Source organism: Diabrotica virgifera, chromosome 8 (assembly GCF_917563875.1).
Source record: "Diabrotica virgifera virgifera chromosome 8, PGI_DIABVI_V3a".
NCBI classification, from domain to species: Eukaryota; Metazoa; Arthropoda; class Insecta; order Coleoptera; family Chrysomelidae; genus Diabrotica; species Diabrotica virgifera.
Genome location: NC_065450.1, coordinates 145,592,304 through 145,617,487, shown reverse-complemented (window position 1 = coordinate 145,617,487; position 25,184 = coordinate 145,592,304). Strand labels below are relative to the sequence as shown.

Below are 25,184 nucleotides of genomic sequence, written 5' to 3'. Positions count from 1 at the left end.
TAGATTTAGTTCATACTTTGGGAAAATACTCTTTGAAGGATCCTGATGAAAAGTTCTCATGGGCAGATCTCGATCTGATGGAGGGTTTTTAAGATATAGAGGCACAAACTCGGAAAATTATAAGATTTACAAGAAAATAGCTTCAGAACAAAATTAAGATTTACCGGGTATTACAATTGAAGAGGTGGATTCCAAAAGGGCTAAAGTCATTTTTTTCACATTTTGAGGTTTTAGTTTTATCTGATTCTAGAGCATCATTTCTAACATTAGAAAAACAATTCATGTCGTAAAAGCTTAAGTCAAGTATAGTATACAGATTACAAATCAGTAATGTTTTCCAAAAGTGCTTTAGTCATGTTTTTTCTATGCAGTTGTGTCTCCCACATGAATTTTCCAAAAGTGCTTAATTCACTGACTAAGGTCGTTTGAATTTTCCAAAAGTGCTTAACTCACTGACTTAAGGTCGTTTTGAAAAAAAAAACCAAATGTTTACCTTCTTAAAAGCCATGATTTTGTTCAAATCTTACTTTGAATTGTCTTGAAACAAGAATTTGAACCTCCAAATTACATGACTGATTCTATTCCAAAGTAACATTTAATTATATTCTTAAAAATAGAAAAAATTCGTTCCTGAAAAATTTACTTTTTTGACTTAAGACCTTTTGGAATCCACCTCTTCAATTCCCCTAGTTACTGGTTATCTGGCAACACGTAGAGGTTAGGATCAAAGAAAAGTGCTAGTAGTCTAGGACTTTTTCCTGGCTATCCAATGGCGACCTTTACTTTGACCTTGACCTTCAAGGTCATGCCAAGGTCACGCATTCTTATTCGAGCGGGAACCTGTGTTTGTAACTGCAACAATGAATATAATCGGTATATATACGTTTGAACATGACCTAGAAAATCATGGTCAAGGTTATTGGGTTATAGATTCCAAAGTAATGTAATAGAAGTTTGAAATTTTTCGACGGCTTAACGATACCGACCTTGAATTTGACCTTGATCATGACATTCTTGATCGTATCAAGGTAATGAGAATTTTTATTCAAAAGAGGCAATATTTTTGACTCTGAAAAAGATGATATAAATATTCTTCGTTCGAATAGGACCTTAAAAATAAAGGTGGCTAGATTCCTTCAAATGTAGCGATTATCAATTGTCAGTGTCGTAAATCAACGTTGATTTCTTCTTCTTCTTCAGCCTGTTTGCCTCCACTCCGTGACAAAGGCCTACCCATGAGCTCTCCACTCTTCTGTTTTGTGCCATTTGGTGCCAGTTTCTCCCCACTTTGGCTTTGATGTCGTCTAGCTATCGTCTTTGTGGTCTTCCTCTACTACGACTGTGTTCGGGTGGTCTCCAATGTACAATTTTTCTCGTCGACTTCCAATTCTTCCAATTACATCTTCCACCTTCGTCCTGCTTCGCACGTCCTCGTTTCGTTTATGTTCTCTCAGAGATACTCCTAACATAGCTCATTCGATGGCCCTCGATAGTTGATTTACCCAATATCAAACCTTAATGTTCTTTTTCTTTTAGATAACGTATTGTTTTCGGTAGTTTAATTGAATTGAATTATTTCTTCGTGGAGTACATATGTTTATAGTGTTTTATTAATTTTTTTGGTGATCGAAGCCGTTTTTTGTTTTTGTGGATTTTTTGTGAGCTGCCTGAAACATACAAAATCAATATTATTAAACGGAAATTACTTCAAAACCGGAACTCGAAGATTCAAACTCGACTTTTCAATACGCTTCAATTGATATGTCACATGTACTATTTCAGCGACTATAACATGGCACTTCTGGTTTAAAACTTTTTAACCGGAAATGATATACAAAACAAAAGTATACATTTGTTCTCATACATGAAAGTAAAAATTTACTTCCGGTTGCAACTCCGAAACCGGAAGTCCGAGGTCAAATTTCTCACTTCCATCCTTGGTACTATCCAGGTACCATCCTTGGATTATAAGCTTTCAATCGACACCTCATTTGTCATTCTACATTGTATAGTGACGGATTAGTTGTATTCGCGGCCGGACAGACAGACGGGCGACTTTAAACAGTACTTCCGGTTGCATTTCTAAAACCGGAAGTCCTAGGTTAACCGTAAGTATATATTTGTTCTCATCCTGCGAAGGCGCATCGAATAATATATCACTTGTACTATTCCGGCGACTTTAAAACAGTACTTCCGGTTGAATTTCTAAAACCTGAAGTCCTAGGTCAACCGGAAATACAGTATGTCCCTGTAAGTTGTATCCATATGGAAAACTTTTTTATTATTAATCTTACGAAAAAAGTTATTCTTTATAAAGAGCTCTGCATAGTCCAAAACCTAAGATTTAACCATCAAATATCAAATTTTTTGAATATTTTACGAGGTATGTCAAAAAGTTTGAATTTCACTCAAGAGTAAAGTAGCTTTCTTTTTCACAATATTGAAAATTGCTATTATGAAAAGTTGTTTGGAATTAAAAACTGTATTCTAGTATTCAATTACATCCTCCTAATTCAATTTTTTTTTTTTTTTTTGAAAAAATATGGATAGGATAACTAACATTATTTTTAGTTATTTTAATTCAGATAATTCTTTTACTATTAATTTTACGAAAAAAAGTGATTCTTAATAAAAAGTTCTGCATGGTCTAAAATCTAAAATACAACCATCTACCTTATGTCAAATTTTATCAATTTTATACGAGGTATGTCAAAAAATATGAATTTATCTCACGAGTAAAATACATACGTTTATTTTTCACAATATCGAAAATTGTTATTATGAAAAGTTATTTAGAATTAAAAACTATGTTTCAGTATGTAATTACATCCTTCTAATTGAAATATTCTGAACTATAAAGGTACTTTACTTTCGATCTAAATCTTTTTTGACATACCTCGTATAAAATTGATAAAAGTTGATATAAGATGGTTGTATTTTAAGTTTTAAACCATCGACAACTTTTTATTAAGAATCACTTTTTTCGTAAAATTAATAACAAAAGAGTTATCAGAATTGAAATAACTGAAAAAATAATGATAATTATCCATAATTTTTCAAAAAAAAAAATTCAATTAGAAGGATGTAATTGCATATTAGAATATAGTTCTTAATTCCAAACAACTTTTCATAATAGCAATTTCCAATATTACGAAAAATAAAGCTACTTTACTCTAGAGTAAAAATCAAAGTTTTTGACATACCTCGTATAATATTCAAAAAAATTTGATATTTGATGGTTAAATCTTAGGTTTTGGACCATGCAGAGCTTTTTATAAAGAATAACTTTTTTCGTAAAATTAATAATAAAAAAGTTTTCCATATGGATACAACTTACAGGGACATACTGTATATATTTGTTATCGTCCTGCGAAGGCGCATCGAATAATATACCACTTGTACTATTCCGTAAAACAGTACTTGCGGTTGAATTTCTAAAACCGGAAATCCTAGGTCTTTGTATCCTTTAGTACCAACATTGGATTATAAGCTTTCATTTGAGACCTCATTTGTCATTCGACCTTGTATAATGACGGAGGAGTTGAGTTCACGGACGGATGGACGTGGATAATTCAACGTTTTTGAAAATTTCCATATAAAAAGAAATTCCGAGTGGACAGATACGAAGATAAGGTAATATTCCGAGTAGAATGTCATCACAATAGAAAATATAGACGAGTGCAAAGGGTTAAGCTTATGTTCCTACCAAAATTATTTCGCCGCGGGAGGGTCATGAGAATTAAAATTCTCATGACCTTGATACGATCAAGAAAGTCATGATCAAGGTCAAATTAAAGGTTGGTATCGTTAAGCCGTGGAAAAATCTCAAACTTTTATTACATTACTTTGGAATATATAACCCATTAACCCAATACCCTTGACCATGATTTTCAAGGTCATATTCAAACGTAGATATATCCATTATATTCATTGTTGCAGTTAGAAACATAGGTTCCCGCTCGAATAAGAATGCGTAACCTTGGCATGACCTTGAAGGTCAAGTTCAAGGTAAAAGTAAACGTCGCCAATAGATAGCTAGGAAAATGTACTAGACTACTAGTACTTTTCTTTGATCCTAACCTCTACATGTTGCCAGATAACCAGTAACTCCAGGAATTTAAATACCCCGTAAATCTTAAAATTTTCCGAGTTTGTGCCTCTATATCTCAAAAACCTTCCATTAGATCGAGATCTGTCCGTGAGAACTTTTCATCAGGATGCTTTAAAGAGTATTTTTCCAAAGCATGAACTAAATCCACTGGGACCTAATTTCCATAAGGTTTGTGTGGGATAGTTTGTTTGTAAAAGGTATATTTAAAAATATCCTAAAAAGGCCTACATTAAGACAACAAACGTTTTCGGAATAAGAATTCCATCATCAGGTTTTAAATTAGAATAAGAATTCCATCATCAGGTTTAAAAAAAAGCTAGAGTAATTATTTCATAAGGGAGGTGTGAGACTTACATCTTATGTTTTTGCTATTTTTTTGCTAATTTATTACGCAAATTAAAGATTTATTGCTTTAACCCCCTCAGAGAAACAATGGTTACTGCAGCTTAATAATTAAGCTACAGTACCCAACACTCATATTTCAGGAACGAAAGTGGATAGAGGGTCGCCTCCGGCGGCATATTTTATTGCTAATTAACTGCTCGAAGATCGGATATACAAGAATTTAAAACCGAGTGGGTATTTTTTTGCTAATTAATTGCTGAAAGTCTACGCCAAAAATGAATCTTTTGCTTCATCCCCTAACGAGAAACAATGGCTACTGCGGTTTAATACTTAAGCTAGAGTAGCCATGCCAACACTCATATCTCAAGATCGAAAGCAGATTGAGGGTCGCTTCCTGCGGCATATTTGATTGCTAATTAATTGCTGAAAGATAGGGTATACAAGAATTTACAAACTCACCCCCTCCAACCCCTGGATTTCACAAAAAGTGAAAATATCCAGTTTAAAGACCTAAACCCAAGTGGGTATTTTCTTGCTAATTAATTTCTGCAAGTCTACGCCAAAAATGAATTTGTTGTTTCATCCCGTAACAAGCAACAATAGTTACTGCGGTTTAATACTTAAGATACAGTACCCAACACTCACATTCCAGGAACGAAAGTAAATAGAGGGTCGCTTCCGGCTGCATATTTAATTGCTAATTAATTACTGGGAGATTTTAACGCCAAAATTGGAAGTAAGATTGAAGACTCTGAAAGCAAGATTGGAAATTTTGGATTCGGCACAAGAAACACCAGGGGAGAAAAACTTATGGAATTCCTGGAACAAGAAAACATGTATGTTATGAATACCTTCTACAAAAAGAAACCAAACAGAAAGTGGACATGGGTTGCACCTAACGGAACCACCAAAAATGAAATAGACTATTTTCTCTCAAACAACAAAAGAATATTTGAAGACGTAACAACAATCAACAACGTAACAACGGGTAGTGACCATCGTATAGTTAGAGCAAAAATAAATATTAACATGAAAGAAGAGAGAAAAAGAATATTTAAAAAAACAACGCGAATAGATGCCTTTAAATTAAAAACAAATGAAGAGCAATTCCGAGAGGTCTTAGCGGATAAGTTCAAATATGATCCTTCACATAATCAAGATGAAATTGACGAAATTAACAAAAACATCAATAAGAACCTTCTCGAAGCCGGACTAAAGGTCGCAAAGAAAACAAGTACTAAAGAAGACAAAATAAGCAACGAAACTAAACAACTAATGACGGAAAGACGACAACTACTAACGCAAAACAAACGCCATACTCAAGAATACATAGAACTTAATAAAACAATTAGAAAAGAACTAAAACGCGACTTACAAAAATGGAACGAGAACTTAATAGAGCGAGTCATTGAAAACAACAGAGGCTTAAAATGTCTAAGACCGGCACTGGGTGTTCAAAAAATCATCAAAATTAAAGACGCCAATAGTAAGGAAGAGAAGGACAAATATAAAATTACAAAAATAGTCAAAGACTTCTACAAAAGCTTGTACAGCTCCCAAAGCCAGCCTAATGAATCAACAAAGGTGAACATCAAAAGAAAAATAAAAAACGTGGGATCAGAAGTACTACCAAATATAAAGGGATTCGAAATAGAAAGAGCTTTAAAAGAACTAAAAAATAATAAAGCTCCAGGACAGGACGGTATAATTGCTGAGCTCTTGAAAACAAGCAAAACAGTAACAATCCCTATACTAACACAGCTATTTAATAAATGTCTTCATAATAGCAAGATCCCTAAAGACTGGAACGAAAGACTAGTAATACTTTTACACAAAAAAGGGGACAAATGTGACCTACAGAATTATAGACCGATATCGTTGCTCAGTCAAGTATACAAACTATTCATGAGAATTATTAACAACCGGTTGACCTACAAAATGGACAATTACCAACCAGTGGAACAGGCTGGCTTCCGCAAAGGATATAGTACATCAGACCATCTGCTGACAATGAGAACATTGATAGAGAAGGCAAATGAATACCAACTACCCGTATTTCTTGCCTTCGTAGACTATGAAAAGGCGTTTGATAGTATCGAGATGTGGGCCATAGAACAAGCTATTAATAATTGTAGAATAGATTCGAGATATAGACAACTAATACATAATATATATGAAAATGCAACTATGATAGTACAACTAGACGAAAATACAAATCCCATCCCTATTAAGAGAGGCGTGAGACAAGGAGACGTAATATCGCCAAAGCTTTTCAACCTAGCACTAGAAGACGTCTTCAAAACGACAAATTGGTCAACCTATGGCATTAACGTTAATGGCAAGAAGCTAAACCACCTCAGATTCGCTGACGACATTGTGATTATAGCGAGCTCATTCGAGGAACTGCAAATTATGATGGAGGAACTCGCAGGCAGCTCCCAATACGTCGGCCTAAAAATGAACATGAAGAAAACAAAAATAATGACAAACACAGATGACCCCAGACGCATAACTATAAATGGCAGTGAGATAGAAAAAATCCAGGAATATATCTACCTAGGCCAAATCCTGAAACTAGACAAAGAAAACCAAAGTGCGGAAATTAATAGAAGAGCAAGACTAGCATGGGCAGGATTTGGAAAACTTGGTTGGATACTTAAGAACCGCAAAATACCTCAATATTTGAGAACCAAAGTGTTCAACCAGTGCATCCTTCCTATCATGACATATGGGTGTCAAACCTGGACCCTAACCAAGGCAAATATGAATAAACTAGCCACAACACAAAGAGCTATGGAAAGAGCAATGTTAGGTATACGACTGTCAGATAAAAAGAGGAACGACTGGGTAAGATCAAAAACAAAAGTCGAGGACATAACAACAAAAGTTGCCAAACTTAAATGGAGCTTCGCAGGCCACACTGTTAGACAAAAAGACCAACGTTGGAATGCAACGATACAACATTGGAGACCTTACCAAAGTAAACGACCGAGAGGAAGACCACAGATGAGATGGGTTGATGATATTAAAAGAGTAGCCGGAACGAATTGGAAATATGTTGCTCAGGATAGAGACCGATGGAAGGAGTTGGGAGAGGCCTATGTCCAAACGTGGACGATAGAAGGCTAAGAAGAAGAAGAAGAAGAATTAATTACTGAAAGATGGGTTATACAAGAATTTACAAACTCACCCCCTCCAACCCCTGGATTTCACAAAAAGTGAAAATAACCAGTTTAAAGACCTAAAACCAAGTAGGTATTTTCTTGCTAATTAATTTCTGCAAGTCTACGCCAGACATTAATTTGTTGCTTCATCCCCTAAAAAGCAACAGTAGCTACTGAGGTTTAATACTTAAGCTAGAGTACCCAACACTCATATTTCAGGAACGAAAGTAGATACCCAGATAGCATGTAAACTTGTGGCAAGTTTGATTCTTCTTTGATTTTAAATTGCTGCGGCAAATATGACGATGTAAGTGTGTGACAAGTTTGCTGCAATATTGTTATGACAAAGATGATGATTCAAGTATGTAGCAACTTTGCTGCAAGCTTACGGCTGCTTACGTTCGGTTCGGTTCGTTTTTGTTCGGTGCCCTGACTGATGTCACGCTCACGTCAACGAAAGTCTTGCCATCCGGAGGAAAATTTCCCTTTTTACGATAATTTACAACATAAAAGGGAAAAAGTTAACTCAAAAGGTCATTTTTGCTCCAGTCCAAATTGTAAAATATTTTAAAAAATATCAAAGTATTTGAAAATAATTCAACAGATTTTGTAAATAGGAGGGAATTGTTTCATAAAAGTGGGAGTTTTTAAGGTAAGTTGAGGGAAAAAGCTTACTCGACGGCTGGCAACATGGAAAAAATAACCTGCCACGCGGTGATAATTTGTGGTTATGTTCTATGTTGTATCAGTTTTCTTTGAGTTTTTTACAACTTAAATTTACCGTAAAATTCTCCGAGACTATTACTTTAATTATTATTACTAAGATGAAGCTTCTTTTCTTCAGTTTTTCAAGTAAGTTTTTTTTGTAGCTTCTAGGTGTATTCACATACTATTTAAAATAAATTTGACCCCCCCCCCCAGAACCTCAGAAACCAAGAGTTTCTTCAAAATTTAAATAAACGCGTCAATTTTTACTGGGAGGCGGACGAATTTCCATGCAAAATTCATGCCCTCAAATGTAACCCCCTACTGCCCCGCATCAACTCCCAATTTTTTTTGGTCAAGTGTGATCGAGAGGCACATTTGAAAGGAAATTTTTTTCTCTACACCAAACTCTATTTTTTTTTAATTTTCGTAATTTAATTTACGTAATAACTTTGAAGATAATTTTTGATTTAACTAATTTATTGGTTGAATATTCATCAATCTCATTGGTTGAATGATATTGAGGTAATTGCAAATATATGAAGAGGCTTTGAAAATTGACTGTATTATTGTATGGAGGTCAGGGGAGGTTATTTCGAAAATTTAATTGGTTAATTTGATGAAATTTTATGTTTTTTTGTTAATAATCATGTCCAATCAATAAAAAGTTATTCCGCAAATTAAAAAATAGAGTGTTGTGTAGAAAAAAAATACCTTTCAAATGATGTGGCACTCCACCCCACTTGCTATTTAAAAAAAAACTGGAGATTGATGTGGGGCAGTAGGAGGTTACATTTGAGGGCATGAATTTTGCATGAAAATTCATCCCCCTCACATTTTTTAATTTTGAAGAAACTCTTTGTTTCTGAGTTTGGGGGGGGGGGGGTCAAATTTTCGTTGGAACCCATTGTATATAATAATATATAATAAAATTATATATAAATAAATTTTAGAACTAACATATTTTTACTTTTTTTAATAGCATACCTATATATTAATTCTGTTTAAACAGCAAGAATTTATAACAATTTCTTTTATTTGTTTCAGAGCTGACAGACAAAACCAAGCATCAGAATCTGAAGCTAGCGGGTTTAATGTAGGTTCCAATGAATAATTTTAGACAATAGACTATATTTTTAGATTTTAGTTGACTGATTAATAAACAGTTATATAAAATGGTATTGTATTTTTCGGAGCACACTAGTTCGCTCCCGTGGTCAAAAAACCCTTTTAATTATATACTAGTTCGCTCCCTTGGCTAAAGCGGATTAAATATTTATCTACTAATTTCTAGGAGAATTTATATCGGCAAAATTGTTTCTGTGATTTTTGTATTTTATATATAGGGTGAGGCAGATAAAGGGCCTATTAGAAATATCTCGAGAACTAAAGACAATTGAATTATGAAAATTGGAATAAGGGGGTTTTGAAAACTGATCTATTTAATGAAAATATTTTCATCTATTTGGTACTTCCGGTTATATCGGAAGTTGCTTATAACTTCGTTTTTTTAAATGGGACACCCTGTATATTTTTACATTTTTGGATTCTCCTCGATTTCTTCTTTCTTAGAATATAAGGTTTTGTAATAATATACAGGGTAGGTTAAAAGATAATTACGTTTTCTTATTAATTTCGTGGCAATATTCCCACCCTGTAGGATTGTAGTAGTTTGACATAATAAACTGTATTTATGTTCAAATGATTTTTAATATAGTCTACTATTGTTAACAATTATTAGTGTAGCTAAATTTTTAATTTTAGTATACAGGGTGGGTCGAAACTCGGAATGAGTATTTTCTGAGTTTTCTTAAATGGAACACCCTATATTTTAGTATTGTAATGAAATGATATTTCATGGTACTTTTTACTTCTTAAGCATTCCATATACCTAACTGCTTTAGTTCGTGCTGAATTATTAATCGCACCAACAATCTTAACTTCGATGGTATTTTGATACCTCAACCACTATTGGCAATTTTAAGTATCAGTATAGATTAATATGTATTTATTTCCAAAAAATTATTTGTGACTAAATATTTTCACGGCTAACCTAATAAAATTTCACCTATTTTGTGTTGCAATTAATGTTTGGTTTTAATCACCAATAACTCACAAATTAAAGAAGTTAGGTATAGGGAATGCTTAAGAAATTAAAAAGTACCATAAAATAACATTTCATTACAATACTAAAATACAGGGTGTTCCATTTAAGAAAACTCAGAAAATACTCATTCCGAGTTTCGACCAACCCTGTATACTAAAATGAAAAGTTTAACTATACCAATAACTCTTAACAATAGTAGACTATATTAGAAATCATTTGAACATTAATAGAGTTTATTATACCAATCTACTACAATCCTACAGGGTGTTAATATTGCTACGAAATTAATAAGAAAACGTAATTATCTTTTAACCTACCCTGTATAATATTACAAAACCTTATATTTTAAGAAAGAAGAAATCGAGGAGAATCAAAAATGTAAAAATACACAGGGTGTCCCATTTAAAAAAACGAAGTTACAATCAACTTCCGGTATAACCAAAAGTAGCAAAGAGAAGAAAATATTTTCATTAAATAGTTCATACCTCAAAACCCCTGTATTCCAATTTTCAAGATTCTCTTAGCTTTAGTTCTCGAGATATTTCTAAGAGGCCCTTTATCTGCCTCACCCTGTAGAAATTATATTAAAATATTATTTGTTACATATTTATTTACAAGATAGTTGAATTAGATTATTTGTATAATATTCACTTTATTTTGGTTCCTATTTTGAAAAATCTTAGTATGTAAGCAATTTTATTAGAAATTTTGGCTTCTAATGACCGGAGCGAACTTACCTGTGACCCTTTTCTGTCGGGTATTAAAATCTGACCGCCGGAGCGAACTAGTATATGCCCGTATTTTTTATTCACGTTGTTTTATTCAAATTGTGGTTAGTATGTCAAAACAAACATTAAGCAAGTTTGTTATATCAAGTTTGGAAAAACAAACATCATACAACAAAACAAACCTTCAGAAAGTTTTTAATATCAAATCAAGTTTGAAAAAACAAACTTCATGCAAGTTTGTTGATTTAAACTTGCTGCAAGTTTGCAAAGTTCCCATGGCAAACTTGCAGCAAGCTGCAAGCTTTCATGTTTGATGTATCAAACTTGTTGCAAGTTTGAACCAAGTTTATACTGTTATCTGGGTAGAGGGTCGCTTTCGGCGGCATATTTTATTGCTAATTAATGGCTGAAAGATGTGGTATACAAGAATTTACAAGTTCACCCCTCCATCCCTGCCGTTATTTTCATCCCCCGGATTTCACAAAAAGTGTAAATAACGAGTTTAAAGACCTAATAAGTGGGTATTTTTTTGCTAATTAATGGCTGCAGGTCTGCAGTCTACGTCAAAAATGAATTTTTTGCTTTATCCTCTAGCAAGCAGCAATGGCTACTGCGGTTTAATACTTAAAGTACAGTACCCAAAACTCATATTTCAGGAACGAAAGAAGATAGAGGGTCGCTTTTGGCGGCATATTTTATTGCTAATTAATTGCTGGAATATTTTTATTTAAATAAACATAAGTGTCTAAAAATATAAATCGGACCACTAAAATTAATAAGAAGAAAATTACCTCACAGGCCACGATTTTGTTTCATTCGCAATATATTTTAAAGCATGTAAATTAGATTCTTTTCCGTAATATTGCAAACGTTTTCTCATTTTCGTGTATGTATCGCACAGCTTTTATTTGAACAAAATAATTTTTATCTGATTTTCTTTTTATCTCTTTATACAATCTAAATCAATGCCTAAAAGCTAATGCATATGCAATTAGTATAAATGGACTGTAATATACACAATAACCGATTGTAAAAAATATAAAGCTTTGTGTCAATACATGTTATGACCTTGTAATGTAAGAAAATATTCATTTTATAATTTAACAATTTACGAAAAAATGGCCCAAAATGAATATTATTAGGAAGAAATGCGTCATAAAAGGACACATTTTTTAATATCTGATTATTATCGAAATATGATATATGTCATATAAGACATATGATATCGGATCGAAAAACTGAAAAATCCGTGTTCGATAATTTTCAAAAATCTATCGAATGACACAAAACATCACCTCCGACTCCATCTCCTGGAGGTGGGGTGGGGGCAACTTTAAAATTTGAAATCAAAGACCCTAGTTTTATTGCAGATTTGGATTCCTTACGTAAAAGTAAGCAACTTTTATTTGACACATTTTTTATAATGGTGGATAGATGCCGCTATAATCGAAAAAAAAACAATTTATCATGATACCATAGGTAACTTATAGAAACGGTCTAATATCTCCAGAAATACATTTCGAAATGAAAACACCTATTGAATGACACCAAACACGCCCCCACTCCACACCGTGGTGGTGGGGTGGGGGTAACTCTAAAATCTTAAATAAGAACCCAAATTTTTTATTGCAGATTTATATTCCCCATGAAAAAAATAAGTAACATTTATTCGAAATATTTTTTAGAATTCTTGATAGATTGCGCTATAATCAAAAAAATAAGATTTATTAGCGCCATCTATCAACAATTCTAAAAAATTTATGTCATCTTTGGTGTCCTTCACCTCCAACTCTTCTTTTGGGTTTTCATTTTTTGGAAGTGTATTTCTCGAGATATTAAATCGTTTCTATAATTTACCTATGGTATAACGTTAAATAGTTTATTCCGGTTTAGCGCCATCTATCCACAATTCGAAAAAGGTCTCGAATAAAAGGTGCTTACTTTTACGTAGGGAATCAAAATCTATAATAAAAACTGGGGGGTCTCTATTTACGAAGTTACCCCCCACCACTCATATTATAGATTTTTGCAAATTATTGAACACGGATTTTTCAGTTTTTGGATCCGATGTTCATTTCGCTAAATATTCAACCGTTCCGTTACTTTTGGTACTTGGCATATAAACTTAAAGCTAAAATCAATATCAATAAAAGAATTAATATTAAAATTAAACTCACCAGGTTTCGGGTTGCACCGCATCGTTGATTTCTAGGCCGAGCTTTCGATGTCTTCTCTGACGTCATCTTCTGCCTTCCGGAGTCTCAGTCTCCTGAGGCTCCAGATACTACACTCACTACAATACTGTAGTGTACTGCACTATTGAGTGAAGTAGTACTACTGTTGTCACTAACAGTTAAATTGTTAAAAAAGAACAGCGACTAACAGCTTCCGTTGAAGGTAGTGTTTTTAGTCCATCATATACCTTCCAGATACTTTGTTTTTCCTCTTGTAGGACGGGTATATGATATGGATGTTGTAAACTTATACCACTGGTTATATCCATTTTTATTCTACGAAAAACTGACGAAATGAAGGTACGGCAAATCGCCTTAAACTTAATATTTTGTCTTACCTACTTCACAATAAAAAACTAATTAACAAAATGAGTACGAAAACAACTATTTAGACGAAACAACCGAACACAAATTTTAACAGCCAATACTGTAAAAACAACCATAAACACTGATCGTAAAGACTTCGCATGTTTCATAACATTTTTACCCGTGTTGAGCTGGCCCCCCCCACTTGCAAAAATTAAAAAACAAATAGCCCTGATTTATGAGCTATTTATGAGCTCTCATATTCCGCAAACTAAAAATTTTGAGCTCGTTCCACTGAGCAGGAATTTAATACCCTAGTGGGGGGGGGGCTGAGTCAGCCCCCCCCACTACTTAAAAATAGGAATATTGAATCGGTTTTTGCGGCAGAATTACGAGCTATTTATGAGCTCTTGAAATTATATAGTTTCGATTTTTGAGCTCATCCCCTTCACCCCCAAACAACCCTTTAATTGATTTAACTTAAGAGAAAGATGCTGAGAAAACTTAAAATATGTATTGCGGATATAATTCATATAGCTTATATACTCTAAGAATAAACTATTAAATCAAGAGCATTTCGATTATTAAGCTACAACCCCTTCGCAAGAAAACCACCCTATCTTCCCGGCTTAAGAGACAGTTGTACTTAAAATGCATTAAACTAATTATTTGGCGACTACATATCATTTAATAATTTATAAGCTTCCAAATTACGCGCATTTAGATCAGTAAATTGCAATTTATTTTGTATAGTGCAGTCACTGAAGGTAAAAATCAACGATTACCTTCAATTTCGGTGAACCTTCGTCGATTTTCACGAAAATTGGTCAGTAGTTAGAGGATACGTCAAGAAACAAAGGTGACATGGTACCACCTTGCGCCTTTACCCTGAGGGTGGATACCGCCCCTTCTCGGGGGTGAAAATTATTTTATAAAAAATAAATGCACAAATCAATAAAAGAACAAATTAAAAGCAAAATTTTTTGTATAAAGTTAATAAAATAAGTCAATACTTTTTAAGTTATTAAAGATCAAAGATTTTAATTATTTGTGAAAAAAATGCATGTTTTGAAAAGGTTTTTTGTAAATCACTGAAAAGCTTTAAGTTTTTACAAAAAAGTTAATAGTAGTTTAATTCGTATAGCTTATATTCTAAGAATAAACTCTTAAATCACGCGTCTTTCGATTATAGAGCTATAACCCCTTCGCAAGAAAACGACCCCATATTCCCGGCTTAAGAGAGAGTTGTTCTTAAAATAATTTAAATTAATTATTTGGCGACTACATATCGTTTAATAATTTATGAGCTTGCAAAATATTCGCATCTCAATTATTGAATTGCCATTTTCTTTCTGTAGTGCAGTCACTGAAGGTAAAAATCAACTAGTACCTTCGATTTCGGTAAATCTCCATTTATTTTCACGAATTGACAATAACAACTTGGGGTTTTAGCCTGGGGTATATGTCACCCCTTCTCGGGAGTGAAAATTACTTTATTAAAAATAACCCCACAAATCGAGAGAGGGACAAATTGTAAGCAAAATTTGTTATATAATGTGATTAAAATAAATCAGTACTTTTTGAGTTATTAAAGATCAAATATTTTAATTTTTGGAAAGAAAATGCATGCTTTAGAGCGATTTTTCATAAATGACTCAAAAACTGTAAGTTTTTACAAAAAAGTTTTCATCACTAAAATTGAAGCTAATAAAAATATAATAAATTGCTTACTTGAAAAACCCGTTAATGTTAATTTAAAGTAAGTTATTGGTAATTAAATGTATATTTTTTTCCGCGACTGTTAAAATCTAAGGGTTCAAGCTTAAATAACGGGAAAGAGATGCATTTTATAACACTTAGGTACTAAATACTTGTCAAAGTACTTAGAAATACCTATGAAAAATAAGATGCAGAAAAAGTTGATAGTATCAAAATCCGCTCACCATATATTTTGCAAGCTCATAAATTATTAAACGATATGTAGTCGCCAAATAATTAATTTAAATTATTTTAAGAACAACTCTCTCTTAAGCCGGGAATATGGGGTCGTTTTCTTGCGAAGGGGTTGTAGCTCTATAATCGAAAGACGCGTGATTTAAGAGTTTATTCTTAGAATATAAGCTATACGAATTAAACTACTATTAACTTTTTTGTAAAAACTTAAAGTTTTTCAGTGATTTACAAAAAACCTTTTCAAAACATGCATTTTTTTCACAAATAATTAAAATCTTTGGTCTTTAATAACTTAAAAAGTATTGACTTATTTTATTAACTTTATATAATAAATTTTGCTTTTAATTTGTTCTTTTATTGATTTGTGCATTTATTTTTTATAAAATAATTTTCACCCCCGAGAAGGGGCGGTGTCCACCCTCAGGGTAAAGGCGCAAGGTGGTACCATGTCACCTTTGTTTCTTGACGTATCCTCTAACCACTGACCAATTTTCGTGAAAATCGATGAAGGTTCACCGAAATTGAAGGTAATCGTTGATTTTTACCTTCAGTGACTGCACTATACAAAATAAATTTCAATTTACTGATCTAAATGCACGTAATTTGGAAGCTTATAAATTATTAAATGATATGTAGTCGCTAAATAATTAGTTTAACGCATTTTAAATACAACTTTCTCTTAAGCCGGGAAGATAGGGTGGTTTTCTGGCGAAGGGGTTGTAGCTCAATAATCGAAATGCTCTTGATTTAATAGTTTATTCTTAGAGTATATAAGCTATAGGAATTATATTCGCAATACGATATATTTTAAGTTTTCTCAGCATCTTTCTCTTAAGTTAAATCAATTAAAGGGTTGTTTGGGGGTGAAGGGGATGAGCTCAAAAATCGAAACTATATAATTTCAAGAGCTCATAAATAGCTCGTAATTCTGCCGCAAAAACCGATTCAATATTCCTATTTTTAAGTAGTGGGGGGGGGGCTGACTCAGCCCCCCCCACTAGGGTATTAAATTCCTGCTCAGTGGAACGAGCTCAAAATTTTTAGTTTGCGGAATATGAGAGCTCATAAATAGCTCATAAATCAGGGCTATTTGTTTTTTAATTTTTGCAAGTGGGGGGGGGGCCAGCTCAACACGGGTAACATTTTTACCAATTGATCATTTACCGGCTCAATTCTAACTAAGATATTATCCATACCATTTAATTTGCAATAATCAACAAAAAAGTAATTTATGATAACAAGTATGAATTTGATGGTAATACTAGGGCGGTCCGATAAGTACTTATCCTTCAAAAGAGAATGAAACTTTTGGAAAAGTGCTGATTTATTTCTGGACGTAGTTTTCTTTTAGCTCGGTACAATTGACCCAGTGATGTTATACCTTCTTTAACCCGCCTGAAAAATACATTTTCTCGAGGTCTGCAAAGTAGGCTTCGATGGCAGTGATGAACTCCTCATTAGACTTAAATGTCTACCCGTCCAGTGACTTTTTCAATTTTGGAAACAAAAATAGGTCGTACAGGGTCAAATCTTGAGAATAGGCTGGATGGGACAGCAGTTCGTAAACCAATTCTACCAATTTTGCCATGGTGTCGGCGGAGGTGTGGCTGGTGCGTTATGTTGTGGAAGAGTTTGGTTTCTTCCCCAATGGGGACTTTTTTATGAAATTCGGCGTCAAATGGGCCCAATAATGCGGCATAGTAAGGCCCTGTGACCGTTTTGCCCCTTTACAGAAAGTACTTATCGTACTACAAAATGGACAATTACCAACCAGTGGAACAAGCTGGCTTTCGTAAAGGATATAGTACATCAGACCATCTGCTGACAATGAGAACATTGATAGAGAAGGCAAATGAATACCAACTACCCGTATTTCGGTATTTCTTGCCTTCGTAGACTATGAAAAGGCGTTTGATAGTATCGAAAAAGTCCAGGAATATATCTACCTAGGCCAAATCCTGAAACTTGACAAAGAGAAGCAAAGTGCGGAAATTACTAGGAGAGCAAGACTATGGTGGGCAGGATTTGGACAACTTTGCTGGATACTTAAGAACTGCAAAATACCCCAATACTTGAGGAGCAGTTTTCAACCAGTGCATCCTTCCTATCATGACATATGGATGTCAAACCTGGACCCTAACCAAGGCAAATATGAATAAACTCGCCACAACAGAAAGAGGTTACTAATAGAGGTTAGGTATACGACTGTCAGATAAAAAGTGGAACGACTGGGTAAGATCAAAAACAAAAGTCGAGGACATAACAACAAAAGTTGCCAAACTTAAATGGAGCTTCGCAGGCCACACTGCTAGACAAAAAGACCAACGTTGAAATGCAACAATACAACATTGGAGACCTTACCAAAGTAAACGACCGAGAGGAAGACCACAGATGAGGTGGGTTGATAGTTGATGATATTAAAAGAGTAGGCAGAACAAATTGGAAATATGTTGCTCAGGATAGAGACCGATATATGTGGATTTGAGAAATTATTTATTCCGGTAAAATCTTTAATCGTAGGAAGTAACTGTTGAGATAATACCTATCACAACATGACAATAGGACGTCATAAAGATCGTCCTAACAAAGAGAGAGAGACTGTACTACTAAAGAGGTGCTGGTTCTAAATGTAATGTATGAGGTTATCTACCTGTACCTGTAATAAAGGGGGTGAGAAAGGGATATTTAAACACTAAGGTTTAAAGGAGCTTTTACCATGAGTACTAACATTTTATTAAGAGGAAATATATACAAAATAGAGTAAGAAAACCTAAGAGAGAAAGAAAACAAAACATACATAAAACATAATTGCGTGGATGCAACACTAGCGTTGATCCAGAGAAAACAAAATACCTACTACAAAACTACTTACGAGCTACCAATGAGTCTTTCAGTCCATGTACGCACTATATTGTCTGTCCAAAGTCACTTGTTCCAGTTCCACTATCCAGTCTGGAGACGATGTGGCGATGGTGTGGTTGAAGGCAACAGAGTGTTGCGTCTTACTTGGGCTTGAGAAACAGGTGAGTGATGCTACCTGACACTTTAAAGGTGCACGAGATAGAGAACTGTTGCGTTGCTCGTAACTCTGTTGTCCCTGGAGGACGTATAACAGATCGAGAGATAAGTTTTCACGATTCACACTTTACTTTATCCTTGACGGATTCACTTTTTAGCGTCGAGTCTGGCAACGGTGTGTTGCCCAGATCTCGTACTGATACACTTGAGTGGGGCGACGAGATGTTGCCCTGAGCTAGATTGATTCCACACTGCCCTTTTCTTTAACGGGCGAGTTACCCTCTTGGTACTTGGAGGGTGAGGGAGGTACCGGGATAGAAAGTTATTTTAAGGCACTTGTCTTTTAGGCGCACACATTAAAAACTAACACTAAACTTGTCCTTTGTACATATTGGCACTGTTGACAGTGTTGCAATCAAAAATGGAGCTAGGATTGAAAATATTTCAAAGTATTTTCCATGTTAGCTCCATTTTTGATTGCAACACTGTCAACAGTGCCAATATGTACAAAGGACAAGTTTAGTGTTAGTTTTTAATGTGTGCGCCTAAAAGACAAGTGCCTTAAAATAACTTTCTATCCCGGTACCTCCCTCACCCTCCAAGTACCAAGAGGGTAACTCGCCCATTAAAGAAAAGGGCAGTGTGGAATCAATCTAGCTCAGGGCAACATCTCGTCGCCCCACTCAAGTGTATCAGTACGAGATCTGGGCAACACACCGTTGCCAGACTCGACGCTAAAAAGTGAATCCGTCAAGGATAAAGTAAAGTGTGAATCGTGAAAACTTATCTCTCGATCTGTTATACGTCCTCCAGGGACAACAGAGTTACGAGCAACGCAACAGTTCTCTATCTCGTGCACCTTTAAAGTGTCAGGTAGCATCACTCACCTGTTTCTCAAGCCCAAGTAAGACGCAACACTCTGTTGCCTTCAACCACACCATCGCCACATCGTCTCCAGACTGGATAGTGGAACAAGTGACTTTGGACAGACAATATAGTGCGTACATGGACTGAAAGACTCATTGGTAGCTCGTAAGTACTTTTTGTAGTTTTGTAGTAGGTATTTTGTTTTCTCTGGATCAATGCGAGTGTTGCATCCACGCATTTATGTTTTATGTATGTTTGTTCTCTTTCTCTCCTAGGTTTTCTTACTCTATTTTGTATATATTTCCTCTTAATAAAATGTTAGTACTCATGGTAAAAGCTCCTTTAAACCTTAGTGTTTAAATATCCCTCTCTCACCCCCTTTATTACAGATACAGGTAGATAACCTCATACATTACATTTAGAACCAGCACCTCTGTAGTAGTACAGTCTCTCTCTTTGTTAGGACGATCTTTATGACGTCCTATTGTCATGTTGTGATAGGTATTATCTCAACAAGTGCTATTGATAGAGAACACACATCTTTTCCATGTTCGAATAATTATTCGAACAGTAACGTAGGTACAGTTTATACCAAACTCTTCTTTCAGTGCATCATTAATTTTGACGTCATGTAGGATTTTAAAAATGTATCAAATCATTGCATGACATTGTAACCTCTGAAACCTTTTTTGGATGGTGCTAGAAAGATCACCAATGGAGACACTGCGAACGGTAGCCAGATGGTTATGGTTGGTGGAAAGCGAGTCGTGGGTTCGAAACTAGCTTTTGGAACGTGGAATGGGGCTAGTAGAACAGATAGGTAAAGATAAGACAAGAGAAGGTAGATTAGAGAAGATAAACAGATAAAAAGATAGGTAGGTAAAATTACCTAAGATAAGACAAGATAGAAAGAGGGCGCCACTTAACTTTTTGGGATTACAAGGGGAAAATTAAGAAACCTTAGAAACGGAAACAGGTAAGTAAAGATAATAAGGTTCTGAGACCATATACAAGAAAAGATATGAACAGTTAATTCGTAAAAAAAATGTTGTCAACACACTACATAAAGAAATAATAAATACATTCGGTGACAGTCGTCCACCTACTTACCTACCAAACTTATTCTACGTTATCTTTCGCCTGGTCGAAGATAATATAGTGATAAGTTATGTTACATATTACATAGCAAATATTTAGAGGTAATCTATTATCAGGAAACCTCTTAGAAGTAGATAAATAAAAATCATGAAATAAACAAAAAAAAAAACAATAGGTATATTGAGCAAATGGTTCACCAGAAGGGTGAATCCCAAAAAACAAGAAATAAACAGGAAACTATACGCTCTGAGCTTCGCTGGTGGCGCTCCTGGCGGATTACTAATCAACTTTCACCGGTAATTTTTAAATTTATTATTTAATTGTTATCGCTTAATATTTACAACGCAAAAAATTAATTAAATTGTAATCGATTTTTTTAAGATTTTGCTAATCATTTTGACGTTCTATTGATAAAATATGAATTTCTTACTTCGGATACTTTCACAATTATCGTGTAGATGGCGCTAAGATTAATTTATAATTACATATTACGGAACATTAAAAAAACTTAAATTCAGTATTTAAAACGTAAGTATATTTAAGGTAAAAATATATACCACAGCTTTGACCAACTAATATTTTTTATAATTAATGTTTTTACTTTTAATTTTAAATTAATCACTTTGACATTTATGTCAAATTTCCGGTAAACGTTTACAGACTTGCCACTACTGGCTCTCGCGAATTTGTAAATATCCCCTCTACGTACGAGCTCACAGCGTATATACACAAATCAAAACTGCACCAACAATTAATGTGTGGTTGGGTAAATGTAGAAATAAACAATAAATATGATAAAAGAAATACATATATGGTAAAATCGTGCACACTTACAAGCACAGTAAAGAGAGCCAGGTGCGGGAGCACGCCAAATAGAATTCTATTTTAGTGACGTCACGTTGCCTAGCAACCGTCGGTTCTCCCATGATGAAACTCTATTTTGTGACGTCAGCAAAATAGAATTCTATTTGGCGTGCTCTGGCCCCTGGTCATTAATTAAAAAAAAATCAATCAAGCATCTATCATAAAAGATACTCTCTTTGCTGTTTAGGGCTTATCTCGAAATAACTGATATGGTAAATTTAATGATGGATAGAAAATATAAAGAACAAATATATAGGGTGTCCCAAAAGTAGCGGAACGGTCGAATATTTCGCGAAATGAACATCGGATCGAAAAACTAAAAAATACGTATTCAATATTTTTCAAAAATCTATCGAATGACACTAAACACGACTCCCCACTCCACCCCCTGGAGGAGGGGTGGGGGGTAACTTTAAAATCTTAAGCGGAAACCCCCCATTTTTTATTGCAGATCTGGAATCCTTATGTAAAAGTAAGCACCTTTTATTCGAAATATTTTTTCGAATTGTGGATAGATGGCGCTAGAATCGGTGAAAACGATTTATCGTGATACCATAGGTAAATTATACACTCTGGGCCAAAATTAACGGGCCACCTTAAAAATAGGTCATTTTTGATGTCTTATTTCTCCTAAACCTGTTGTCCGATTTAAGTGATTTTTTAATATGTTACAGCCTTATTCCTTGACAATATCGTTATAATAATACTGTTGCTAAACAGGTAGATTTTCATTGTATACCGGGTGTACGAATCAAACTGTGTTTTTTTCTTAAAGTTTGCATCACCCTGTGGAATATTCTAGCATTTGTAGAATACTGAAATTAAAACCTAACTATAGCCTCATGCTTTCTCAACATTTTGTTTTTTGATTGATTCGCTTATGTTGGATAATAAAAAAGTTAGGTGCTATAACAACTAGACATGTTTTTTATCAATACAGGTTGTTTTTAAAAATTTTGCATGAAAAAACATTGACAGTTTGCTTTATAAACTTATGTCCGCAAATGCTTCGTTTCCGAGATAGGGGGTGTTGAAATTTTTTTGACAAACTGACGATTTATTTATTACTTTAAAACCGGTTGAGGTATGCAAATGCAATTTAGTGGGTGTTATGACGTATTTATTGCATATTTTTTGACATACAATTAAGAATTTAATTTTCACCATTGGCGCCCATACGGGTAATATGATGGCTCATATTACCCGTATGGGCATCAATGGTGAATAATAAATGCTTAATTGTATGCCAAGAAATGTGCAATAACTACATCTTAAAACCCACCAAATTTCATGTGCATGTCTCAACCGGTTTTAAAGTAATAAATAAACTCACCTACAAAATTAACCGCCCACCTTGTATTTCTTTCAATTTGCAGAAACTGTTAACCTTGGACCACATTTTATGAAGGATACGGTGAAAACTACCTCCGCGGAAAAGAAATAATAATTTTTTTAAAAAAAGTCGTTTGTTACAGCAAATATCAAATGAAAAAAATCTTCTAAAAAAATTCAAATTAACAATATTTTGGAAATAAAAGTCTAATTGAAAAAAAAAATTGGGTATCAATAATGAATGTTGCCGCCTCTAGCCCTTAGGACTTCTTGGAGCCGGTTTGGCAATCCATTCATAATATCCTGGATATCAGATTGGGGGATATTTTGCCACTCCTTTACCGCAGCTATGTTCAGCTTTTCAAGGGATGCAGGGGCTGGTACTCTCGCTCTTACCCGTCTTTTGAGGTTGTCCCAGATATGCTCAATTGGGTTAAGATCAGGACTGTGTGCTGACCATGGTAGAACTTGAATCCCGACTTCAGTAAAGTACTCACGGGTAGATCTTGCTGTATGGCAACGTGCATTGTCATGCATTAGTCTGAAGTTATCACCAATGAATGGTGCAAAAGGCATGACATGGTCTTGGAGAACTTCTTACACGTATACTTGGGCATTCACACTGCCTCTACCGAACACAAAAAGATCAGTATGCGCTTCGTAAGAAATACCTCCCCAAATCATTATTGATCCTCCTCGGTAAGCCACTGTTTCGGTTATAGCGCATGGAGCAAACCTTTCATTTTGACGCCTATAGACACGTTGGCGTCCACCTAGACCTTTTAGGGCTATTTTGTTCTCATCTGAGAACAGTATATTCTTCCATTCCGCCATAGTCCAGTTAGCATATTCTCGCGCAAAATTAAGTCTAGCCCTACGGTGTTGTGGGAGCAGTTGTAGTGCGCGAGCTGGACGGAAAGCCCTCAAGTTTATTTCTGACAGTATTCTTCTAATCGTTTGTCTACTCACACCAACGTTTCTTACCTCAAAAAGAGACCTACGAGCTTCAGGAGCGGTGCAAAAGCGATTTCTCAATACTGTGGTGGCAATGAAGCGGTCATCTCGAACTGAAGTGCATCGTTGTCGGCCTTGACCTGGCCTGCGGTTGTACGATCCTGTCTCCCGAAATCGTCTGATGGCATTTTGTACCGTAGTTCTGGATAAATCGAGCGTACGGGCGATATGACGTTGACTGTAACCAGCATCAACTAAAGCCACTGCCCTTGCAGCATCTGTTGGAGCGAGTGGCATTTTTAAAATCACAAACAATAAATAAGCACTAAAAATTTAACTTAAACAATATTCGCTCACAATGATATGAAATTAGAGGGATTGTTCAAGAATTGTTGTAAACAGGGAAACAGATTTGCAACAATGTCGTACAACGACTATATGTCAAAAATCTTTCAATGCCACAAATTTAGGAAACAAACTGTCACAGATAATGTAAACAAAACAATAATAAAGGTGGCGGGGTTAATTTTGCTGGTGAATTAAATCGTCTGTATTAATGAAAAACATGGCTAGTTGTTAAACTACCTAACTTTTTTATTATCCAACATAAGCGAATGAATAGAAAAACAGAATGCTGAGAAAATATGGGGCTATAGTTAGGTTTTAATTTCAATATTTTATAAATGCTAGAATATTCCACAGGGTGATGCAAACTTTAAGAAAAAAACACTGTTTGATTGGTACACCCGGTATACAATAAAAATTTACCTGTTTAACAACAATATTACTATTACGATAGATATTGTCAAGGAATTAGGCTATAACATATTAAAAAAATCACTTAAATCGGACAACAGATTTAGGAGATATAAGATATCAAAAATGACCCATTTTTAAGGTGGCCCGTTAATTTTGGCCCAGAGTGTATATAGTTCTTTTTTAAATATCTACAAAACTACCTATTCAAAATATCTACATACAACCTGATATCAAAAGAAAGCCTGTAATATTTACTACAAAATGAATCGGTCTAATATCTCGAGAAATACACTTTCCAATGAAAAACCAAAGAACACATGTGTAATATTTTTCAAAAACCTATCGAAAGACATCAAACACGACCCCCCCACTCCACACCCTGTAGGTGGGGGTAACTTTAAAATATTAAATAGGAACCCCCATTTTTGTTGCAATTTTGGATTTCTCATGAAAGAATAAGTAACATTTATTCAAAACATTTTTTAGAATTGTTGATAGATGGCGCTAATAAATTGCATTTTTCCGATTATAGCGCCATCTATCAACAATTAAAAAAATGTTTCGAATTAATGTTACTTATTTTTTTATGAGAAATCCAAATGTGCAATAAAAAATGGCGGTTCCTATTTAAGATTTTAA

General features: G+C 34.4%; 1 protein-coding gene across 1 annotated transcript in view; it reads right to left on the bottom strand.

The window, feature by feature from the left end:
- Window positions 1-23,974, bottom strand: part of LOC126890287 (sodium channel protein Nach-like) — an 80,148-nt gene extending 56,174 nt beyond the window's left edge. The window contains exon 1 of the mRNA XM_050659145.1: window positions 23,871-23,974. Within this exon, the coding sequence (XP_050515102.1) occupies window positions 23,871-23,974 (104 nt within the window). The remainder of the gene's footprint in view (window positions 1-23,870) is intronic.
- Window positions 23,975-25,184: the final 1,210 nt, after the last annotated feature.